This window comes from Chroicocephalus ridibundus, chromosome 1 (genome assembly GCF_963924245.1).
Source record: "Chroicocephalus ridibundus chromosome 1, bChrRid1.1, whole genome shotgun sequence".
Taxonomy (NCBI): domain Eukaryota; kingdom Metazoa; phylum Chordata; class Aves; order Charadriiformes; family Laridae; genus Chroicocephalus; species Chroicocephalus ridibundus.
Window position 1 is genome coordinate 9356382 of NC_086284.1, and position 24112 is coordinate 9380493.

General features: G+C 42.0%; 1 protein-coding gene across 2 annotated transcripts in view; it reads left to right on the plus strand.

Moving 5' to 3' along the window:
* Window positions 1-24112, plus strand: part of PGM2L1 (phosphoglucomutase 2 like 1) — a 43614-nt gene that overhangs the window by 7379 nt on the left and 12123 nt on the right. For both annotated transcript variants that reach the window (XM_063327899.1, XM_063327908.1), the window contains 6 exons: window positions 9332-9499; window positions 16301-16407; window positions 18545-18629; window positions 19596-19679; window positions 22708-22901; window positions 23838-24027. In XM_063327899.1, the coding sequence (XP_063183969.1) occupies window positions 9332-9499; window positions 16301-16407; window positions 18545-18629; window positions 19596-19679; window positions 22708-22901; window positions 23838-24027 (828 nt within the window). The remainder of the gene's footprint in view (window positions 1-9331; window positions 9500-16300; window positions 16408-18544; window positions 18630-19595; window positions 19680-22707; window positions 22902-23837; window positions 24028-24112) is intronic.

Here is a 24112-nt window from a genome sequence, read left to right on the forward strand (position 1 = left end):
ATAATGCTTGGCTGAGCCCATCTTGTACGGTACGTGCAGCCTCCCTGCCTCAGGAACTCATTGCTCTTGTTAGTTCAAAGTGCTGGTGGGATGGTGGTTTTGATAGCGTGAAGACTTGAGTCCTTTGTACATGGGTTGTGTGACATATGGGGAAGGTATCGGGCCTTTGGGGGACAGTATTGGAGGACTGTTCTTGGTGCATGGAGCAAAACTATTCCACGTTTCACTCCAAAGAGGGAGAATGGATGTAGACTGTGCCTAAAACATTCTTTCAACCTGGCTTCCTCCACTCTTATGGGCTCCCTACCAGAAGCAGCCGACTGTTATGGAGGTATTGTGGCTTATTGAGGCACCAGGATTTGGGAACAAAACAGAACAAGACAAACTCATAATATAAATGTTCCCCCAGTGGGTTGGCAGAGACAAGGGATGTTCTGTAGGAAACCTTCTGCCTCTCAACTATGGTACCTACAGCCACGTGTAGGGGCTGTGATTTGCTCTACCATCACCTTTCCCTCTGCCACTGCAGTAACTAGCTTGAATAACTGTTTGCCTGGAGTTACTCATCTGATTTCACGTAAAAATGTTGGTGCTGTTGCTGACCAGAAAACAAACATTTATTGCTTAAGAAGAGGTAATGAGAACCTACAATTTCTAAGAGAAATTGTAAAGGAGAACTTGATGCAAGTGCCACTGCTGGTCGTAAGTTGTGTATATGTAAGGTGATGAGCTGTGCCACAGCCAATGCTCCCTTTCTCTTTGTTAGCGGCTCCTACAAGTAGATACTCTGGTGTGTTTGGGACTTCAGGACTGATCCTGATTTTATTTGAAAAAAAGCTTATAACAATTGCTGATGAAAAACTAAAGGCTGGTTGGCAAAGCTTGGTGCACTTAATTTGTGGCTGTCACATTTGCTGAATTATAAGCAAATTTGAGACCTCTTCTTTTTTTTCACTTCTTCCAGGCTACATATGCAAAGAGTTGTCCTGCAAGACAAAAAATGATTGCTATGAGAGTTGTAAACTGCCACTTATTTTGACAGGATATTAGCTTTGAAACCTAACTCTGGCAGTAAGTACACATTATTAACATGATTGGGAGTGAAAGAGCCAGTAAGAAATACTCAGCTAATGCCCTTGTACTTTTAATTCTCCAGTCGTTTCCGATTATGTATCCTGATGAGCTACAAAAAAAGTATCATTCTGTCTCAATAGGCAACTGTATAGTATGTGGAAAACTGAGGGTGAAGAAGCATAACATTTAATTCAGTGAGAATTTTTTTTGTTTGTTTAATAAAACCTCAAGCCTTTCTTGATGTTGCTACATTGGACTGCAGCAGGATATGACCCCACAGTTCTGCCCCACATCTGATTCTGGCAGTAAATTTTTATAAGTAGTTGTTTAAAATATATCTTGCATCCCCAGCAGGCTTGTCCCCTTCCCTCTTCTTAAAAGCCATTATAACCATTTTCAAATTTAACTCCTCAGGACCACTAATATAGGTCACATGAAGTTCCTGACTGGGAACTGAAGTCAGAAACAACACGGGTAGCTTGCAAAAAAACACTTTGAGGAAGTAGTATTAGCTTTCTAGAGATGGCATGTATATATATTAGTGTAGTAATTTTACAGAAAAAATAATGTAGAACTTATTTTTTTTTTCTGGTGCTCATGTAGGTGCAGAACTATGTTCAGACTCTTACCCATTCAGCACCCTGGCTGTCTCTGTCCTAAATGATTCTTATTTCCATTTCTTTGCGACGGTGAATCTGAAATCCTGAAGGGAAGGTTCTGGTAGTCTCATTTTCTCTCCTCCCAGCTTGTTAGTATCACAAAACCCTGCTCTCTGTGAGAATGAGAGGACTACCTGAATGTACTTGGTAGAGTCTTGAAATGGGATAGGAAAACATTGCCTGACCTCTGGTTGCTCTTCACTTCTCACGTATCAAATGGCAAGCCTCAAAGCTATTTAAAAATTAAGAATGCTTCACAAATTTACAACTTAAAATGGTAGATAAATGTCTCTGAGGGCACTCATACCATGTTTGTAGGTGCTGCCAGATTGGGAAGCAGACGGTTGAGAGCAGAGCTGCTATTCAGAGGGGAGGTAGACAGGCCAGGGGAGCAGACCAGCGGGGACATTAAGTTAAATTTAATGAAGACAGGCTGCGCTTAGGAAGGAGGAACACCCTACGGCAATGCTGGGAGTCTCTGTAGGCAGGAGCCAGCAGCCTCCCCTGACAGTGGAGGAGGTTGACAGCATCCTGGGCCATTATAGGAAAGGAATTATCTCCCTTTACCCAGCACTTGTTAGCCAGCATCCAGATACCGCATCTGGTTTTGCGCCCTCCGGTACAAAATAGATATGGACAAACTGGTGCAAGTTCAGCAGAGGGGCTCCAACATGGTCAGAGGCTGGAGCACTCGCCCTGTGAGGTGAGACTGGGGGAGCTGGTGCTGTTTCTCCTACTTATCCCTTCCCTGAGAGCCACAGTCGGAAACTCAACTCCAGCCCACTCACCAGCCAGAGGCACCTCTTTCCTTCCCTGGCCCTTTTCTGTCCGCAGCAGTGTATGTTCAGGTAGCACGAGCCTCTCCTTCCACCGCCGTGGTCACTGTCACCTTATCTGCTGCCTCCTTGTGCACTGCTGGCAGTGCCCAGGACCCCTTCCCCACCTGGAGCAGGAGGAATGGCATCTGTGGCTTCTTGATTGCTGCCTTGTCCTGCCTTCTGACCTTTATATATGTGTGCATGTGGCTGCAGGGGAGTGGAACCCTATGGCACGATGGCTGCTTGTCACATGCATGGGAAGCTGTTTTGCTGGCAGCAGAGGTTCCCCCATCCCTGTAGGGTGTGGGTCTGTGTGGGTCTCACTTCCCTCACCACTGCTGCCCTCTTTCTTGCCCTCATTGCCTTTGGGAGGTTGGTCCCTGTGGGCTTGAAGGACCCTGCTCTCTGCCAGACACTTCTTCCACTAGTAAGTCATCCTCTGAAAGCCAGTAGCAGCTTTGAAGGGTCTGTCTCCCCCTTTTTTGAGGAGAGTTAGTGCTGCTTCTGCCAGACATTCTGCCCGGTGCTCAGCTCAGGCCTGTGCCACACGCATTCCTATCGCAGCAGACAGATCCTGCCAAAGCCATGGTACTCAGCCGCCTCTTTCCCTAACCACTTCCTAGTATGCGATAGTAGCCTCAGGCTGGTTACTGGGATATACGACCTAGAAAGTTGAGCAGTGAGGAACCTAATGAAATTCAACAAAGGGCATGTGTAGGGTCCTGCATCTGGGGAGGAATAACCCCCCGCACCAGTACAGGTTGGGGCTGACCCGCTGGAGAGCAGCTCTGCAGAGAGGGACCTGGGAGTCCTGGTGGGCAACAAGCTGACCAAGAGCCAGTGATGTACCCTTGTGGCCAAGAAGGCCAATGGTCTCCTGAGGGGCATTCAGAAGAGTGTGGCGAGCAGATGGAGGGAGGTCATCCTCCCCCTCTGCTCTGCCCTGGTGAGGCCTCATCTGGAGCACTGGCTCCAGTTCTGGGCTCCCCAGTTCCAGAAGGACAGGGAACTGCTGGAGAGAGTCCAGCGGAGGCTGTGGAGGGGCTGGAGCATCTCTGTGCTGAGGAAAGGCTGAGAGCCCTGGGGCTGTTCAGCCTGGAGAAGAGCAGACCGAGAGGGGATCTCATCAATGCTCAGCAAGAGCTAAAGGGCAGGGGGCAAGAGGATGGGGCCAGACTCTTTTCAGTGGTGCCTGGGGACGGGACAAGGGGCAACGGGCACAAACTGGACACAGGGCGTTCCATCTGAACATGAGGAAAAACTTCTTTCCTGTGAGGGTGGCAGAGCCCTGGCACAGGCTGCCCAGAGAGGTGGTGGAGTCTCCTTCTCTGGAGATGTTCCAAACCTGCCTGGACACATTCCTGTGCCACCTGCTCTGGGTGACCCTGCTCTGGCAGGGGGTTGGACTGGATGATCTCCAGAGGTCCCTTCCAACCCCTACCATTCTGTGATTGTGTGGTTTTGTGATATTCCCTGCTCACCTTTACAGGGCAGTGAAAGAGAAACCAGTCCCTGGCAGTCAGCCCCTGAACCCCTTGGGGTGTCCCTCCTAGACAGGTCACCAGTGCTTCTGGAGCGGCTGGGGGATCCTAGGAAAGACCACAAGTCACATTGGTAGGGTAAGGCTGCAGACACCAAGCTCACCCAGCACCTTTGCCCTCCGGCAGTGATGCTGCACTTGCTGGCACAGCTCTGGGGTCCCTGCCCTGACCTGCCATGCCTGAGCTGCTCCACTGTCCCTGGGTGCTTCAGCTGGTCTTCCAGAAAGTCTTGTTGGCCAGCAGCACAGAGATTTGGCATGCTGGGTGGATAGTGAAAGAAATGCTGTTTCCGTACTATTGACATCCATGTACTGCTTGACTTGAGAAGCAGCACTGAATTCTGTGGGCTCTTCAAATCACTGAATCCATGAGAAGATTTGAATTGCTTTGTTAGAGCCATTGGGGGTGCGTGAATGTCTTAGAGCATTGCTTTTGTTAAGGAATGGCTATTTTATGAGACAGCCCAGTTTATTTCTGCTTAATACAGGAAGCTCTCTAAGGAACTTGTCTTTTGCTTACGCTAGGCTTCTGCGTTGTGATTAACAGAGTTTACTAACATACTAATCCAGGCAACGGTTGAGAGCGGGCACTTAGTTGTTCGGTGTTTGTGTTTCTAAGCTAATTGAGTTTGGTGCTAACACGGTGCTGCTGCCTTGCTTGGCTTCAGAAGCTTGAAAAATTCTTTTCTAAGCAGTGATCTGCTATAGTTACTTTTTAATACATCAATGAACTACTTAAAGCTTCTAGTAAGCCTCTCACCTCAGCATCATGTAATTGCATCCATAGGTGGTATTGATTATATTTCCTTGGAATTTAGAAATACAATGGGATGCTGCATACCTTGACTAATCTGATTTACCCTCCTAGTCCTTCACATGACTGGAAAGTTAGTGTTGGTGGAGAGAGTGACTATGCAGTGACTAATGACTTCAGAAAATATGCTCTGCGTAAAGGAGTACTAGACTTTCTTCCTCATAACCCCAGTCTCTAATGTTAAAGTCTGTTGTGTATTTTAATGTTACAACTATTCCGCTTTGAAAAAATGAACCTTCATAAGAGCTACTGGGAAACTTTCATATGTATTACTTTATTTCATCACTGTAAAGCAAAGCAGCAATAAAACCCTGGGTTTTTTTTTAGAATTTGCATGGGATTGAACTTCAGTGGTGGAAACCATCATTATCTTTTAGCCCCACCTGACTGCAGTGCTGTTTGAAATTCTCAGTTTAGTACGGTAAATGGTGTTCATACCCAAGCAGCATATTGCAAAAAGCTAGACTGGTCCATAGGCTTTGAAGCTCCAACTCCGAGAAAACTTGGAAAGCATGAAACAATGAAAAGCAATAAGGATCATGCCACGGTCGGTTTTGATAATAGCTGTCTTGAGATCAGTCTTCTAACGCTATTGAATGCGTAACCCAGAGCATGAGACAGGTCATCACCACATCTGAATTTACACCAAGTCTTGTAAAATACCTTCTTTTTTTCCCCTCCGTTATTCTTTTCTGATTGCAGGAAATTTTAGCTGAGTGTGACCTGAGCAAATTGAAATGTTATTTGGATGCTATTTTGTCTGTGTCGTTTTTGTTCCCTAGGAAATAAATCAGGTAGTTTCAGTCAAAAATGCATGATAGTCTATTTGTAAAATAAATGTTTGTGCTACTGCTTCAGAAAAGTCTTGCCTCAGTTTTGCAAAACTCCAGACCATATAAAACACGTTATTCTGTTTTTGCAGGCAAGCAATACAGCGTATCCTAGAAAGCTATTAAACATACTGTGTAATTTAGTAACCTTATTTTAAAGCAAAATGATGTATTGGATTATGATAGTGTGAAATGAGGTTTTAATGTACTCTTGCCGCAGACTCTCTTCAGATTAGTCATTTGTTTCGTGGCTGACTGCCTATGAACAGCTAAAAGAGAAGTTTTCACTTCTGGGATTTAATATTTGTCATGCCCCATTGTTTTTGTTTTATTTTTAGGCCTTTTTTTATCTGTGTTGTGAGTAATGGCTCGTTTAGGTTGCAGAGTCATCGGAGAGCCTGAACAATAATGGCTTGCCTTTTTATTTTAAAGCACAAAGAAATTAAAATTTATTTTAAATTCACATGGCTTATCCTGCTAGTGTGCAAGATCTGTTATCAAGCTGTGGAAATAGCTTCAGATTTTTCAACAAGTTTTACTGAGTATTTTTTTCCTAATGAAAGTGTGCAGTTCATATCATTGTGCTTTTCCCAGCGTTTTTCAGATCCTCACGAAGAGCCTCTGTCTGTGCAGAACATGTTTCCCAGCTCTTTGGAGGCTGCGGGACCTGAGGCTGGCTGACCTCTATCTTAAATGTCAGGGGTGCTTCACCCTTGCCTTTCAGATTCCATTTGCCTTTTTTAACCCTTCCTCGGGACCCTGCTTGAAGCAACACCGTTTTAGAGAACACTTGTGCAGCCTGAGCTGTACTATTATACAGCTGGAGTAATTATTTTTTACAGCTGTGCATCAATTGTCTTCTAGACAGTCCATGTTGTTGGTGAGCCGGGCTGGGTTGTGCTGTTTATGGGAGCTGTGAAGCGTCTTGTCCAAACTGCATTTCAGTGGACAGGTTGAGTTTCTTGATGACCAAACGAATTTATAAAGCCTTCAAATGTTATAAAATATGGTACTTACTCAGCCACTTCTCTGAAAACAGCATTATATGGGTGAATCATTCCCTGTTAGTAGATGTTGTAAAAGGACACGTGTCGATATTCTTTTGTCATTTGTCAAACTGGACTCGCCTTCTCTCACTTCCCCCCAGCTCTCCCCAGGCATGTCTGGGATAGTGTGGTTGGTATTACCACGACTATCTCATTCTAATCATCATAGATAATTAATATTAAAATTTACGTGTTTTCTCCCATTGTTTCCTAGCCTCAATATTAGGTGAGGGTGCAGAATAACTATGAAGAGCAAACGGAGTGTGTGCACATGCGCTTTTTACACTTGGATGTTCATAGCTTCGAGAGTGGTGCAAGTTAGGGAAAATACTGAATGAACAGACGCAGATTTCAATAATCAGTGTCTCTTATCCACCCTGCTATGTAACATACTGCGTGCTGTATAGGATTGACTCTAAAACACTCATAGGATTGTAACTTTTCCTACCTTAAGGTAAATACTGGAATTAAGCCTTTTGGAGATGTGTATAATCACTCCCTCAGCTGAATGAGGAATGGTAGTAAATGTGTTCTTCATACTTGGGAATGACAAAGGTTTATATAATTTTGTAAATGCAAGGCCTCTGTTTAAAATGGAATGGGTTTCAGATCCCAAGAATTGCTTCCTGCTGTTCTATTTAGCCAAATGTTTTTCTTGTTGAGTGGCCTTTCATTTTAGTCACAGGTTTTAGATAATAAAGGCATGGGATGACAACATTTTTTGAAATGTTCTGTCCTGACTTGCCTGGTGTTTGTATCCCTTTTGTTGGTACAAGGAGCCCTTCTGTGCAGATGTGGAACTCCCTACGTAGGGTGTTCTAAGGTGGCCCTTGCACCTTTGTCTACCTTCCTGCCGTGATTTTGCTGTCCTTAGGCCTTTTTCTAGGCATCTGCTGTTGGGGTGCTGGACTAACCGACCCATTGGTCTGACCTGCTGCAGCTGCTTTCAGGTAACGATGGAGCAGCCGACAAGCGAGTCCCTGCTGCAACACGGACTGTACGAACACCAGCACTAACTGCAGGGAGCGTTGGGTTCCAGTAGCTGTGGAAGTGGAGGTGAAGTGGTGTAACAGCCGTCTGACAATGATACCAGAAAGGGGGAAGGGCTCTGGCTCTTCTATATGAACTGCAAGACTGTTTATAAATTGATATACATCAAATTAACTGATTTACATAGTCTTTTATTTTTAAAAATTCTTCTGAGTAGGTTAGTGGGCGTATATTTTGCTGGTTTTGGGGGCAAATCATAAAGCAACTGCTATCTTTGTGTTCTCTAAGACCAACAATAAAGTTATGTTTCACTGACAGGAGTACTGCTTTTGGGAGCAAAATGTTTGGTTTTTTTCTTCAGAATGGTACTAACTCTTAAAGATACAACCAGTGACCTCTTTGGAGAATTCTTTGTTTGGTGGCTGTATCACAACTGTGTATAAAATGCATTCTGTCAGAACTTTTAAGTAACTGGGGAAATTTGTTTTTAATTCTCTGGGTTTTACCCAGGTTGACATCCTCCTAAATAACGTTAAAAATCTAAGTTTGGAGAGCAGTGAAAGTGGCTGCCATAATGATGCATGTGATACTTACCTTCAGGAATAGGACTTATTTTTCAGCCCACTCATATCCAGGGTATTTACTGAGAGGGGAAAGTGTGAAAAATGGATTTTCTGACAAATACCTATCTTTATTGGAGAGTTTGTGACAAATAGGGGCTTTGACTCTATTGTACCTACCTCACTAGCAATTAATGTAACTTGAAAAGACAGGCTTTATTTTTGGTTTGACAATGTCAGCTTTATTTTACTGTGCCTGTTTACAGACCTTTCCTGCGGGTGGGGAGGAAGGAAGCGCTGCTTTGAAGTTAGGATTTTTGTCTGTCTTCCAGCAGCACGGATTGAGAATTAACTTGTGCTGCCTGCCTTGGAAAAACCTGTTGTAAAGTCTGTGCTCCTCACTTACAGGCTTCATGTGGCCGGAAGGTGTATTAACATCAGGGCAAACACATCAGCATATCAATGGCAGCAAGAGCTCTTCAATCTTTTATAATTAAGGATGATACAGAAAAGAGAATATGATAGAAATGAGAGTTACAATGGAGGCTAGTTTGTGCAGACAGGCATTTTATAGGATAGGAATAACTTGTTGCACTGCAGAACTAGGAATTACTTAAAAACAATGTGCATGTAGAATCATACAATCTTATAATGGTTTCGATTGGAAGGGACCTTAAAGATCATCTCATGCCAACCCCCTGCCATGAGCAGGGACACCTCCCACTAGACCAGGTTGACCCAAGCCCCGTCCAACCTGGCCTTGAACCCCTCCAGGGATGGGGCAGCCACAGCTTCTCTGGGCAACCTGGGCCAGGGGCTCACTGCCCTCACAGCCAAGAATTTCTGCCTGAGATCTCGGCTCAATCTCCCCTCTTTTAGGTTGAAGCCATTACCCCTTATCCCATCACTACATGCCCTTATAAAAAGTCCCTCTCCAGCTTTCTTGTAGTTCAGATCCTGCTTTCAAGAACTAAATGAAGACCTTCATTTTCTTTTGCAGAACCAAAAAACAAAAGAACAGATCGAAAGCTTGTTACAGAATGGAAAGCATAAAGAGTTACGGGATCGTCTCTGCTGCAGGCTGACCTTTGGGACTGCCGGGCTGCGCTCCGCTATGGGAGCGGGCTTTTGCTACATTAATGATCTTACGGTGATCCAGTCAACACAGGTGAGCTGAATAGTTGTATGGGAGAGGAGTGGATGGTTTCACAGTAAATGTTTGGGTTATACAGTGTACGGCTGAAATATACAAGCTGAGGGTGAAATACAGCAGCCCTTCAACAGGAGAGTGAGAGCATGAAATGTTTAGTGCTGGAAGAAAATAAAGTTGCTTGAACAGGTTTAATTGGACATCCTAGGAGGCAGAATATAATCACTTCTGCTGGAATTTGGCCAGTAGTTAAAGTCTGTTATACTGCTCTGAAATTGGAAATCCTTAGTTATCATAAGAACTTCTAGTATTTGTGAAAAACTAAACAAAACCCCAAGGAAATCCAAAAAGCAAACCCACCCCCAACCAAACAAGCCATTTGTTTCATTTTTGGCCAAAGTTGTGAATAACTATGCAAAAATAGCAGGTTTTTCTAAGAAAATGAACAGGAAGTAAGATGAAAAAGCAAACGTAGGCTGACTGTAAAGAATATCTGTAGAGTAAATTGTTTAACTTCTGGGGAATCCTTCCAGTAAGACTGGTTGTGTTACCTACAAGTGGATTGGATAGTTATAGAAAATATTGTAAAATAACCACTGTAGCTCTGTCTGTAGCTCTTGGCACTTTTTAAAGTAGAGCTGCAAGAAAGTAATTTGAGATAGAAACTTAAACTCTCAAACTGCAAATCTTATTTTACATATTGTATTGGAAAGGTTGATGATTCATGGTTTATCTATGATTTAATATTTGTGTATTTGGGTTAGAGATATCATTATAGAATTATTTGCTAAGATAACATTGTAAACAGACGTTGATCTTTTTGAGGACTAGTTCTCCCAAGTTTGGAGTAGAGTATTTTGGGATGAACTTTTTGATTTGAATACAGACAGGGAGATCTTGGAACTTAGATGTAGCTCTTGACTGCCATTTTAGTCGTTTTATTTTAGTGTTGTTGGAAAGGGTCTGATGGGATGGGTGTGCCTGTGGGGTAAAGTTTTGGCCAGGGAGGCTTTAGTCCTAATTTCTTTCTCCTCTACCAGAGATTCAGCTCCACTTGGTGGTGGTGCTGGATGCACTTTAGAAGGGCACAAAAGCTGGTATGTGGAGTTGAGGAGCTGGATAGAGGCTGCAATGGGGACAGGAATGATACCAGTGCTGTGGTGGGGCAGACTGGTGGCAGAGACTCCTCACTTCTGACACGTCTTTTCCTTGAACCATGTTTTATGTTCTTTTGACTAACTGTTTAAGTTGATTAACAATCAGAAATACAATTTTCTGGATTTGTTTCTTCAATACCTTTTACGTTCCTTTTTTCCTCTATTGATTTTGGTCTAGCATGCCAGAAGAGCGCTTGAAGATAATCAGGCTCTTCTCCGTTTTCCTTCCTATTTCTCTTTCAAGCAATATTAATGAGTTGTATGTGTGTTGATTGTCCAAATAAATAAACCTGTTGATTAATATAGGGCTTACTCATCTCTGCTTTTCTTTGAAGCACTGTTTTGTTCAAGGGCAGACGATGGATTCTTTCTCAAAGAACTTGGTCCCCAGTTGTCTCATTTCTTTCCTCACCCTTTCAATAAACACCTTTGGAAGGAACAGTTGATGTTGATTTAGTTTTTGATCAAAAGTGATGCATGCTCCTTTTCTATATTGTTATCTCATAGTGTATTTGTTCTTAAATTTGTTTATCGTACAGTACCAGGGTGCTTTTTAGCTAATGTGTTCCTCTATCAAATTTTCCTGAAAACAAGTAGATTAAATAACTACTCTTTACAACTAAACTTCATAAGAAATTAATTCAGAGTACATTTGAAACTGGTATTATCTGGACTTTGAGCATGTGAAAGAAGAATCTGAATTTGAACATTGATTTTTGTAGGATTGTAGTCCTGTTAAACTGTCATTCCTGACTTCAGTAGTGATTCTTGCACATACTTTATTACAGTAAATATTAATCAAAAAGTAGGTGGGTTCTTAATCTGCAAAATATAGTTTTCTCTCACGTCAGTGAAGGTAGTGGGAGGCAAGGAAAGAGAAGTACTGAACCCTTTTGAGATTGAATAGCGTGAGTCAGAAAATGGATGCTCCCCATTTCCTTTCCTTATGAACATATAAAATAAAAATGGGTTTGGACTGTGTACGTTAAATATACTTAAACATCCTATCTGTTCCTACTTCTTGACTATTGAAAATATAATGAACTGATGTATTTGTAACCATTGTACTTGGAACATCAATAAAAAGTTTTTGCTATGACAAACCTATTGAATCTTACCTACTTTGTTAAGTACTTTTTTATAAATGGAACTTCATCCGTATGATAAAAGGTGGTTTATTACATGATTTACAAAGGGTTGGTAAAATCTCTCATTTAATGCTGTGTACTTAAACGTTTTATAATAGCCGTCTCTTTGCAGGTTGATGCTCTGATACAAGTCCCTCAGTAGACATGACTGAAGGAATTTATTTTATGTTGGCTCGCTTAAAACTTGGAACAGCTGGGGCTCTATTAAGCTGTTGGACATACTGCTAATGTCTGACTTATGCAACTGGAGCCCGAACTCTTGCAGTGAAACCAAATTCCAATAGCTGTTTGTATGGGCTTTGAAAAGAATAGAAGTAACGTGTCGCAACTCATTGGTAGTGTTTGAAATGCAGCCTTATGTATATATATGAGCATTTTTTCTCATCAGTATCATCTTGGATCTGTCTAACAGAAAGTTTGCTTTAGGCTTCTAACCTCTAAACGGGGCACATCTTAGAATGATGCTTTCTTTAATTCCAGCCTTACTGAGCCGAGTATGCCAAACTCATCTGCTACAAATACCATACTGGTGTGAACAAAACTTACTGGTGTGGTGCAGGTGGTCCCCACTGATCCAGTGGGAATGAGCTGAAGAGATTAAGAAAAATAGTTTAAAAACTAGTAGTTTGTTGCCAGTGATGGAATAGTTAAGAGTAGTGAAGTTGCTTTGAACAATTCCAGTTTTCTTTGAAGCAGAGTAAACATCTTAATAATGCAGAGGAAGTGAATAATAGTCACTTTGCTTTTTGGCCTGTGCAGCCTGTTGAATTTGGAGTTGCTCATGCTCCCAGCGCCTGAACGTTGCATGCTGCCTTTGTGTTTCCAGTCTCACGAAAGCGTGACGGAGCTTGGATCGGCTGACTGATATGCATTCTTGGCAGAAAGCAAAAAGTTTCATTTTGGTCAGCAGGGAATGTGTTTGCAAGTTCAGTTTCTTGGGCATTGCTGGTTTCTGAAAGTAACAAACTGGGTTGTATTCAGTTGCTCCCTCTGTGGAGCTTCTATTTTTAGTTGTTTATTAAAGCCATATATCAAGTTGGGAAAAGCAATCTGTCATGGAGACGCAATCTCTAGGAAGTGGATTAGAGCTTGTTTTTGAAGTAAACTGCATCAGATTTAATCTCTTTGTTTGAGTACTCTTGTTTCAGAAGCTAATGGCATTAACAGTTTTGCTGAACTGAACCTGAAAACAGACAACCCTGTCTCTCTATTTGTCCTCACCTGCTACGGGAATAAATAGACATTCAAAAAAGTAGACTTCAGTGTAACTAAAGTACTTCCTTCAGTTAAAATAAACCTGAGTTAAGTTGCATGCCTAAGCACATGCTGTGTTCTTCATTTGCGTGATTATATTGATATCATGAAAATTCAGATCCGGAAAGGCACAGAATATCCAGAAGTTGCTTTTGACTCTTTGGAAGACTGTAGGTATGTAACCTAGGCATAAAGCCTAGATTTTCCTGCTCAAGTATCGCTTCTGTCCTGCTGAACCAATTGCTTTTGTTAATAGGCAAGTAACTCGTCCCTGACCTTCACAATGACAAAACCAGTCATCTTTGCATCATTGCTCTGAGTTTCCTGTTGCTATATAAACAAGGCTAAAGATAGTAGTTGAAAAACTAAATACTGGACTTCATAAAGCTGTTACTGTCTTTCTTGATTTCATCAATCAAAAATCTTTCCATCCCGTTTGTGATACCATCACTTTCCCCTCACTTCTCTTTTGAAATTAAGGGCCTAGATGTGCAAGAGGATTATTTAAAACGTGACTGTAGAAGCAGAATAGATCTGTCTGTGAATTTTATACACTGAAATCACCTGAGCTGTGCAGTAGTAGAAACACTTCGGTGCTCCTAAAGAGAATTTATTTTTTTTTAGATCCACTGAGGTGGTTATACATTTGTATGCTGACACTTGCTAATAGGTTATTAATTATCACCAAGTATGTAATGGCAAAATGTTGACTTGGATATCTTCAATTTAGAAGCAGTAGCTGTCCCAGGAGAAATTAGATGGGGACACTATCAAAACCTGAGTCTTGTAAAAAGGAAATATAAATTCTTTAAATTGAGAAACTTATTAAAGAAGAGGACTTATCCCAAGAGGTGTTGGAGCTGCTGATGGCCCTCTGAGAAAGGGGGAACTGCACCTGGAAGAAAACAGGTGTGTACTTGAGTAGAGGACTCAGATAGTGGAGAGAGTCTGCATTCACTTCCTCTCACTGTCATTTTTTATTTATTTTCATTTCCTGCAGCTTTAATAGAGGTGTTTGGATGGTAAACACGTCCAGTAGGGCTGGACTAATGTCAGCTGTGGGATCTTTGGCTAAGCTTAGGTATATTGTTCTCATACTGCATATCGTGTTGTCTTAATTTTAAGCAAAACCTCTCCACGGCAGAAAGTAAAGACATTCCTATTTTTATTCATATGGAATCTTTGATCCCTGTCAAACAGTGAAGCTGGTTTAAGAGGATGTCTTAGGAAAAATCTCATCTCACCCTTGAGGAGAACGTTATTTAGATTTTAGTGGCACCCAATAGCTGCCAGAAATGCTCAGGCAGAAATAGCTGGGATGAGGTGCAGGGGAGAAAGTACAGAAGATCAAATCTACTAAAAAGACCCTTTGCAACAGAAATAAATCAGTTCTTCTGTGTTTGAGGAATGAGGGAATGGAAAGCTGGGGGATGTATAAGGGCGTGGGCACCAGCTATGATGGGTGTCATTGGGAAGTAAGGGGTGAGGAAGAGATTTGATGTGCAGAATCCTAGAGATGTCAGGGTTGCCAGAACGTTCAGCTGGCGAGGGAGAGCTCCTGGGGGGTAGGTGTAAAATAGAAATCATGGGGAGCACTTTTACATTTGTAAAGAGCGTTTTGTGATTGGTGATGTATTGACTTTCTTATGTGAACAGGAGTGTTACTGAACTTACCTTGGTACATGCTGCTTCTGAAAAGGTTTTCTTCTTCTAATTAGTACTAGCTCCAGTTTGTCTAATAGGGTCCTGCTGCTTCTGTAAATATTTTTTTTTTGGTGCAGCTTCTTGATGTTTGAGGAGCTAGTACAGATAAAACCCTGCAGTGTGCTCTGATGTCAAGATACTGCTCGCCTAAATAAGGATCTGTTGATAAGAAATCTGTTGTTCATCTCTTTAAATGTTAGTCGATCTGTTCAAGTCAAACAAGTTTTTCCCATTCCTCTGTCTTCTATCACTTTACAACTGTGAATGAAATTCTTGAGAAGTTGTCAGGGTGCTATGAATGTGTTTGTGTATCAGCACATTTCAGTTCTGTGTGAAGGCGACTTCAGCTGGCGATCGTGCCATGACACAGCTTCCAACTCCTCCAGTATTCAAAGATTTTTTTATTTATTTTGAAGTTTTTCTCTCTCAGTGAATCCTGTAGAAACACTACATTGGTGACTGAAGTGATTCTCCAAAGAGATGCCACAATCCACTTGTTCATGTTTGATGCAGATTCTTTGGTGGAAAGGGAAGTAACCATTAAAAACATTGAGCTCAACTGAATTTCATGGGTAGGAGCTTTCTGGTTGAGAGATTGCTTACTGGTGATATCGGGTCAGATCCAGATAAGGACATTGCAGAGAATTGCACTAAACGCTGGAGGAAAAATCTGTTTAATTCTAGTACAAAACACCCCCACTCCTTCTCTCCAGAGGAAGCTTGTGCCCTCATAAGAGATAGATTTTGTAAGATAAGCTTGGCTGTGGTGAGTTTTCTGCTGAGGATGTTTCAGCACGTATTTCTTTTCATCCTCAATGTGTTTTAAAAATTTACTCCCTTCATCTGCTCCCCTTTCTTCTTCCTGACGGGGGTCTTCTCTGATATCTTGCCATTGGAAATGTTCTGCCTTGATATACGGAAGACAGCTTGTATTTATGGTAGTGTGTCTGCATAGTACATAAATTGAGGTCTTTAATCTGTCCATCTGGAGCAGATCACTAGCAATAAACTTTCTTTTGGAAAAGTGGGTAAGCATGAAACATCCTTTTTAATGCGAATTTAGAACTAGCTTTGGAAGCAGTGCTGAAAAGGTGCCCGACTTGTACTGGGAGCACAAGGATAAAGACTAGCACCACCTAACACTAGTCTTATATTGCCTGAATGGATGGACTTTGCAAAAATGGATTTTTCCTCAGTTGGGTCTTTGGGAAGATGGTTTGAATACACAAAAGCACAGTATGGATTGAAAACAACTGTTTGCTGCTTGAGGATTTTGCTGGCTCGAGCTTTCTGTTTATGCTGCTTGGTCACTTCTGTTGTACCGCTTTTATTTCCCACAACTGTTTCTCTATTTGCGTTCTTTCTTTGTGTGAACACCTTGGGGAAAAATAAATATGCTGCTGTTGTGAATATCATTATTGACGTTTTTGCTGAGCTGTATTTTGCTTACAGACATTATACATCCTATGTGAAAGGTCATTTTTAATGTTTGTGTGCTGCACTAGAGCTAATTCTTCCCTGCTTTATTTTTCTTCTTTTTTTTTTTTTCTTTCCAGGGGATCTACAAGTATCTCGAGAGGTGTTTTTCAGACTTTAAGCAGAGAGGCTTTGTTGTTGGATATGACACACGAGGTCAGGTGACCAGCAACTGCAGCAGTAAGAAGTATGAGTATTGATTACATTTGCAAGACTAGAAATTAAATTGTGGCTTTAAATGCATTCTGTTCTATCAGAATATTTTTGTCATGAACCGCACATGCTCTTTCCCCTCCCTTAGTCCAGTTGTCTGCAAATGCGGAATGTAAGGCTAGTCACTTCACCAAAGAATTTACAGTCTAACTCTAATTTACAAGAACACTAGAAGTTGATATGCCCGGAGAAAAATTTGAATATGAAGGTAAATTCAGAGTACTAACATCTAGCTTGAAATCACTAAACGTTAATGCACTGTTGTTAACACTCTTCTTTAGTATGACATCTGATTTAAGCTTGCTTGGGGGAAAATAATTCTACGTGCAGCCTATTGTAACCCAGTGTTTTGGTACCCTTATGCTAGTCTGCAATCCCATTGTATTTCCACATTGGGAATATTTTACTTGGAGTGCTTAAAATGTGAACTTCAGTGATGCCAGACTGTGTTCTTTGCAGGGAAAGGGGAGAGGGAATCTCTGAAAAAACTGCTTTCTGAATTCTGTAAGGAAACCTAATTCCCTGGGGAGCGAAACACATGTTGTAATGGCATGCTTTACAAAAACCCCAAACCAGTAGTTAATTTATTTAGTTAATTAGTAGTTAATTATTGTAGTTAATGTAGTTAATTGTTCTAACTAATGTAGTTTGGGGTTTTTTATTATTTTTATCAGCATTTGATGTTCTAAGGATGTGAAAGTTGTTTGTATAATACAGCACAGAATGTAGTGACTGTCTTCTAAGAGTTTCTCTGTTCCCCTGAAGTCTGCCTCTCCAGGCCTTCCTGTCTGGTTTCAGTTATGTGTGGCACGTTATCCACCCGGCTTTGGCATAAAGGTTTTAAATTGATCTGTTACACTGTGTTTGTAAGGCTATTACCCAAATTGGGTTATGCACAGCTTAAAAATGTGGAAATGTAAGAAATAAATTCCTTTTCAGGCACATAAAGCTTGGAATTCAGACTTGATGGCAGTGCAGTTGTGTTTCACATGTCTAAGGAGCAAATCAGTTCTCAACTACATATTTCTTTTGTCCCCTTGGGATGACATACAGTTCCAGTAGCGCTAAAGTCAAATTGAACCTCCCCAAGAGAGTGTTTTCAGTTGGATCACCGTGCTTATCCAGCACTATGTGAGCAGGAGCACCCCTTTCTTTGCATCGGTTCCAGCGCCGAGGGAGATGGCAGACCTTCTGGCTGCATCCCGTAATTAAGTTGATGTAAGCCATTGTGATACACAAGCAACATTTCAGTAGCTTCAGCTACAAGCTGAGCTCTCAGAACTCTTTTAAATGGTTTCGGGTTACATTTGATAGGTGCTATAGTGAAATTCTAAGTAACTGAAAGTTAGGCTTACAGTATACTCAGCGTGGGAGATAAGGAAGCAAGGAGTAATGCTTGTCTGTAAAAACAAGTGAGCAAAGCAAACTCACCCTATTTAATCTCTCATCTCTTTCGGCTCTGAGACTTCCCATTAACCGCTGAGCTGTGTGTACCTGACTTGAAAAGAACAGTTTCATATCAGTTACATGAAAGAGAATGAGTTTCCCTGCTGCTTGAAAGGAAAAGTTTATTATAAAGGCAAGGTTTAAAAACTCAGCTGCTGTTACTGTTTCTCAACTTCCTGGAGTAAGAGTGTGCTGGTTTGCAGAAGTATATTTCAGAAATAGATCTGCTCCGTGCATATTGTCTGAAGCTGCTTAGCAAGGCTAGCAAACAAGCTGTGCTGTCTGGGATACTGAATCCTTTCCCAAACCTGCTGTTGCAGCCATCTGGCACTTTAAACTTTCTGGGAGATTGGTTCTGTCCTTGAATGAAGGACAAGTGTCACACCAGTAGGTCCTGTATCTTTGTTTTTGATATCACTGGTTTATTTATGTGGTTAACTGGAGTGCCTTGTGCTTTTCAAGTCACAAATAAAAGCACTGCCTTGGATTGTATAACCTGGAAACTGTGTTACATTGACTGTGTAAACTGTAGGATACCACTTTTAGTGTAAGAAAGAAAAGGGATTTAAGAAACAAGTGAAATAAAGGTTACAGTAATGTCAAACAGCTGTTGGGTTGTCGTGGGGAGTTGGGTTGACTGAATCTTTTCTTTTTCATGTTGGTAGACTTGCAAAGCTCACTGCAGCAGTCCTACTGGCTAAAGATGTGCCCGTGTACTTCTTTTCTACGTACGTCCCTACACCGTTTGTGGTGAGTCACCTTCTCCTTTATATTGTAGAACCATCCAGTTAAGGGAGTATTTGAAAGTTTCCTAAAAATGTGAAGTAGCAATTTTCTTCTCAAATTCCAGCCTTTATACAGAGCCATAAGGGCTGCTTGGTACGTTTGTCTCTTTGAGGAGTTTGTAACGAGAATGTCGCTGAATTTTTCTGTACGCAGATAGTCAATAGAATCCCATTTCACCCTAGGCTGCTATGCCAGGGCAAGAGATATTGCAGTCCAGGCTTTGCTCTGTTAGTTACAGGTGAAGCATTCTGGTCTTCTTTTATTCTGTGCTGAAACACCTGAGGCTTATAAGGGTCAAAAATGATACTTATGTGTATGTGAACGTATACATATATGTAGGGACTGTATGGTTTTGGACATAAGGCTTACGCTGTTTAGAGTGGAAGAAACGAAGAGTCACCTCTACTTTTAATATCTCAAAACCCAGCATTTTCTGTTCTAGTCACAGCAGCTTTTTCTTGCAGGGCTTTAAATCCTTGTTTTCTATTCTGCAAGATTTTCTAGTGCACTCTGTATGCTGTGGATCTTGTTTTGAGGGGAGGACTGAAAGGAATGGATGCTCTTTAGCTGGAAACCTTTTTTTCAACAAGCCTTTTGGTGAATTCCTTCATTCTGTTTCAGGCTTTTTTCCCTTTCTCAAATACTAGTGTAGTCTGAGTGTAGACTTTCTTTAGGTGTCCAGTTAACAATTGTGTTTATGTAATTAGTAAACAGAATAATGTTCCTATGCAAGAGAATAGAACAAGCTTTCTCTCTACTCCAGGACACGGAATGATGAGCATTCACATATACAATTTTCAAATAAACTGGTGAAACTTTGAGCCACTTCTCCTGTAGCATCCTATCGCATAACTGTCCTAATAATATAGTATTACTTGTGCCAGCTGCAAAGCGCTTGGGTAAACTGGCATTTCTGGGTTTCCTTTGTAGCCCTATGCTGTTCAGCAGCTCAAAGCTGTGGCTGGTGTGATGATCACAGCATCCCACAACCGGAAGGAGGACAATGGGTACAAGGTAAGGCTGAACTTGAAGTTTGTAGCCTGGTCACAGCCACCTGCTTTCCAGTATTACCTGCTGGAAGTGCCTTTGGCATTTGGCTGCTTCTGGAGCACATGCATACGTTAGAAGGAGAAATTATTTCAAGTAATTCATCCTTCTATAACCTGAATTACACACACTTTCTTTGCGACTAGGACTTAAGACCATACTGCTTGCGTATCTTGAGAGCAAGTCTGTTGTGGCATTCCATAGAGTCTAATCAGCAGCCGAAGAAATGCTTAAGCAATTTATGTTTTCACTTCTTAGACTTAAAAATGAGTTTAAAACTAAGCTAGAATTTAGGTGAATTAATCCACACAGTAGGTAGCTGTGCTGAAGATGGGTGAGGGTTTAAGAGCTGATTAATAAAACTTCGTAGCAGTGTGTTGCTCCCTGTAGGGTTGGTTGTTTTTCTGGGCATTGAGAGAGGGGTGGGTGGCTTAATTTTGAAAGCTTGGAACCGTAGAACCATCCATAATAGCAAATGTTGCTTATGCAGGATTGTAACACAGTATTTCCTTTCTAAACTTTATAAGAATCTGAACTAAACTCTAAACTTTGACTGAACTTAGCATTCTAGAAGCTTAGTAAGAGGTCAGTGAGTAATGGCAATGATAGGAAAACCAATCTTACTCTGCACAGAGAGAACTCTTGGAGGTGATTGTACTGCACTTTACAACTTGTTCCACAGAGGACAAATACTTCACCAGCCTTTGCTTTTGCTTAGCCATAGCAATGAATAAGAAAATAAGCCACATCAGTTTTCCAGGTGTTTCATTTATCAAAAAGCTATTATTTTTGTGTCTTTTGACACAAAGCATGTTATTTTTGCCAGGATATTGCTTTGTCTAGTCTTTCACAATAATAGTTTTATCTTTCACTGTTTCTGCTGTGAATTCAGCAGCTTCTGAAGGTTTTGGACAATTTTAACCAAACTTGACAGACCTGTAGTTTTGAAGATACTGGGTGTACCTATGGGTTTTGTGAAAGCCAGCAGACAGGAAAAGAGAGACAGATCGGTCTGAGTAAAAAGTCTACTCTGTGAACTCAACCATTCTATTGGAAACAAACTGTAGGAAAACTGGCATCTAAATACTTCTTTAACAAAGACTTTTTATAGTTCAGAGTTTGATAGTGTTTCCAGCTGAAAGATTACAGTTGTTCAGTTATGGAAAAACATGTACCTTGGCACACTGCTTATCTTGTTTTGCTTTGATATCAAAAACAAGTTGTGCTTCTTTTTCAAAAGAAATGCCAGACTATGTAGAAAGTAATGTTTTTCTTCTGTTACAGTTTGCACAACACACTCAAACGTAAGTGCCCAGTTTTGGTTTCTCACATCCTGATGATTTCAGTCATAATAGCTGAGAACCAGCTATTTTGAGAATCATAGAATGGTTTGGGTGGGAAGAGACCTTTAAAGGCCATTTAGTCCAACCCCCTGCCATAAGCAGAGACATCTTCAACTAGACCAGGTTGCTCAGAGCCCCGTCCAACCTGGCCTGGAATGTTTCCAGGAATGGGACATCTCCCACCTCTCCAGGCAACCTAGGCCAGTGTCTCACCAGCCTCAGCATAAAAAATGTCTCCTTTATATCTAGTCTAAATCTTCCCTCTTTTAGTTTAAAACCATTACCCCTTATCCTATCGCTACAGGCCTTATTAAAAAGTCTGCCCCCATCTTTCTTATAAGCCCCCTGTAAGTATTGAAAAGCTGCAATAAGGTCTCCCTGGAGCCTTCTCTTCTCCAGGCTGAACCCCCCCAACTCTCTCAGCCTGTCCTCCCAGCAGAGGGGCTCCAGCCCTCCCAGCATCTCCGGGGCCTCCTCTGGCCCCGCTCCAACAGCTCCGTGTCTCTCCTGTGCTGAGGCCCCAGAGCTGGAGGCAGCACTGCAGGGGGGTCTCCCCCGAGCGGAGCAGAGGGGCAGAATTCCCCCCCCTCGCCCTGCTGCCCACGCTGCTGGGGATGCAGCCCAGGCTGCGGGGGGGTTTCTGGGCTGCAAGTGCATGTTGCTGGCTCATGGCCAGCTTTTCACCCTCCAGTATCCCCAAATCCTTCTCGGCAGAGCTGTTCTCCATCCCTTCATCCCTAGCCTGTATCGATACTGGGGATTCCCCCAACCCAGGTGTGGGACCTTGCACTTGACCTTGTTGAACTTCATGAGGTTCATATGTGCCCACATCTCCAGCCTGTCCAGGTCCCTCTGGATGGCATCCCATCCCTCAGGCATGTCATAAGCTGCACCACTCAGTTTGGTGTCATCTGCAAACTTTTTGAGGGTGCCCTCAATCCCATTGTCTATGTCATTGATGAAGATACTGAACAGTACTGGTCCCAATATAGACCCCTGAGGGACATCACTCGTCACTGATCTCCGTCTGGACATTGAGCCATTGACCACTACCCTCTGGATGCAACCATCCATCCAGTTCCTCATCCACCGAACAGTCCACCCATCAAATCTGTATCTCTCCAATTTTGATAGAAGGATGTTGTGGGGGACCATGTCAAAGGCCTTACAGAAGTCCAGATGAATGACATATGTAGCTCGTCCCTTGTCCACTCATGTAGTCACTCCATCATAGAAGTCCACGAGGTTGATCAGGCAGGACTGTCCCTTGGTGAAGCCGTGCTGGCTGTCTCGAATCACCTCCCTATCCTCCATGTGCCTTAGCAGAGCGTCTAGGCGGATCTGTTCCATGATCTTCCCAGGCACAGATGTGAGGTTGACAGGTCAGTAGTTCCCAGGGTTCCTCCTTCTACCCTTTTTAAAAATGGGTGCCGTGTTCTCTTTTTCCATAGGGACCACAAATAGGTCCAGTAGCTATCATTATATAACTACAGTTGAAAACGATATGATTCCAAATGGCTTTCAAGAATTGAGGCCTTTTCTGTGTGACTTCAAGAAGCAGGAAGTATGCAGAATCGTGTAGCTAAAAGAATTTATCAAGTTGATAATCTTTGTAAATAAACAGTGTCTTGTTTTCTTTAAACTTATACCAGGTTTATTGGGAAAATGGAGCGCAGATCACCTCTCCTCACGATAAGGAAATTATAAAATGTATAGAAGAGTGCGTTGAACCATGGAATGGCTCTTGGAATGAGAATCTAGTAGACACCAGTCCCCTTAGACAGGATCCTTTGAAGAAAATTTGTGACTGTTACATGGAGGATCTGAGAAAGATCTGTTATCACAGGTATTGTATAAAACAAAAAGTACTTAAATTGTATTTTAAAGTAATTACATTTTTAAGTCTGGGTTACATGTGGAAAACTGACTGCTGACAGAAAGACTTCAGTAATAAAGCATGGGATGCTGCCATACATAAACACTTTCAATTTGGGTATAGGGCATGGGCTGTCTTCCAAAATTTTAATAGCTTTGGACCTGCCTGTAGTGATTTTTATCGTCACAAATTAGTGACTTGATTTCTGTCTTTACGGTTCACAGAAGATGGGTGCTTCACTCTGCCACAGACGTCACGGTCTGCTTGGGGCCATTGCTCTGTGCCCTTCATGGTGGGAATAATTTTTGGTTATCTCCCCATTCTGTCTCGCCCCATCCCTTCTCTGATGTGTCATTAAATTAGGTGGTCGCCATCATGAGGACTAAACCATACTTCTCGACAATAAAGCAGCCTGCCTTTGGATACTAGACTGCGGTAAAGCACCCCAATGTGAACCATTTTATGCAAATGAATTTGCTCAGAGTTCTGAATAAAATGCAGAAATTCAGAGTAAAGGTGAGGTCTATATGCGTGGAATAGAGGTGAGAAGATTAAGTTTAAAGGTTAGGAGGGGCAGAAGACAAGAATAAAAGGAGGAGGATGAATAATGTAGGTCCTGAAGAGGTGGAGTAAGATCTTCATGGTGCTGGAAGAGCTCAAGTTTGATGCAGAAATTAACAGTTCATTCTTGGGAGACTTTCAGCTGATTCAGCAGAAGGTAAATTTCTCATTTTCCAGGAAAAGCAGCTCTAAACCAGCGATTTCTAAGGAAAGTTCACTCATTCCTTCTTTGAAATTAATGGAGAAATCAGTAGGATAGTACAAAGTGTAATTGCATTTTCTTTTGCTTTCCTGCATGAAAGTAGTCTTACTAAAACCTTACTGAAATTCTTTTTTCCTTCTCAGGGAGCTAAATGTGCAGACAAACCTGAAGTTTGTTCATACCTCTTTTCATGGAGTTGGACATGACTACGTGCAGTTGGCTTTCAAAGCGTTTGGCTTTCAGCCCCCCATTCCAGTACCTGAACAAAAAGATCCAGATCCAGACTTCTCTACTGTCAAATGCCCAAATCCTGAAGAAGGAGAATCTGTGCTGGTATTTTTGTTTCTACATCATCAGATTTCTATGAGCTTTCCTCTGTTTGGATATGATACTGTGAAAAACAAATCAGGGGAAGAGA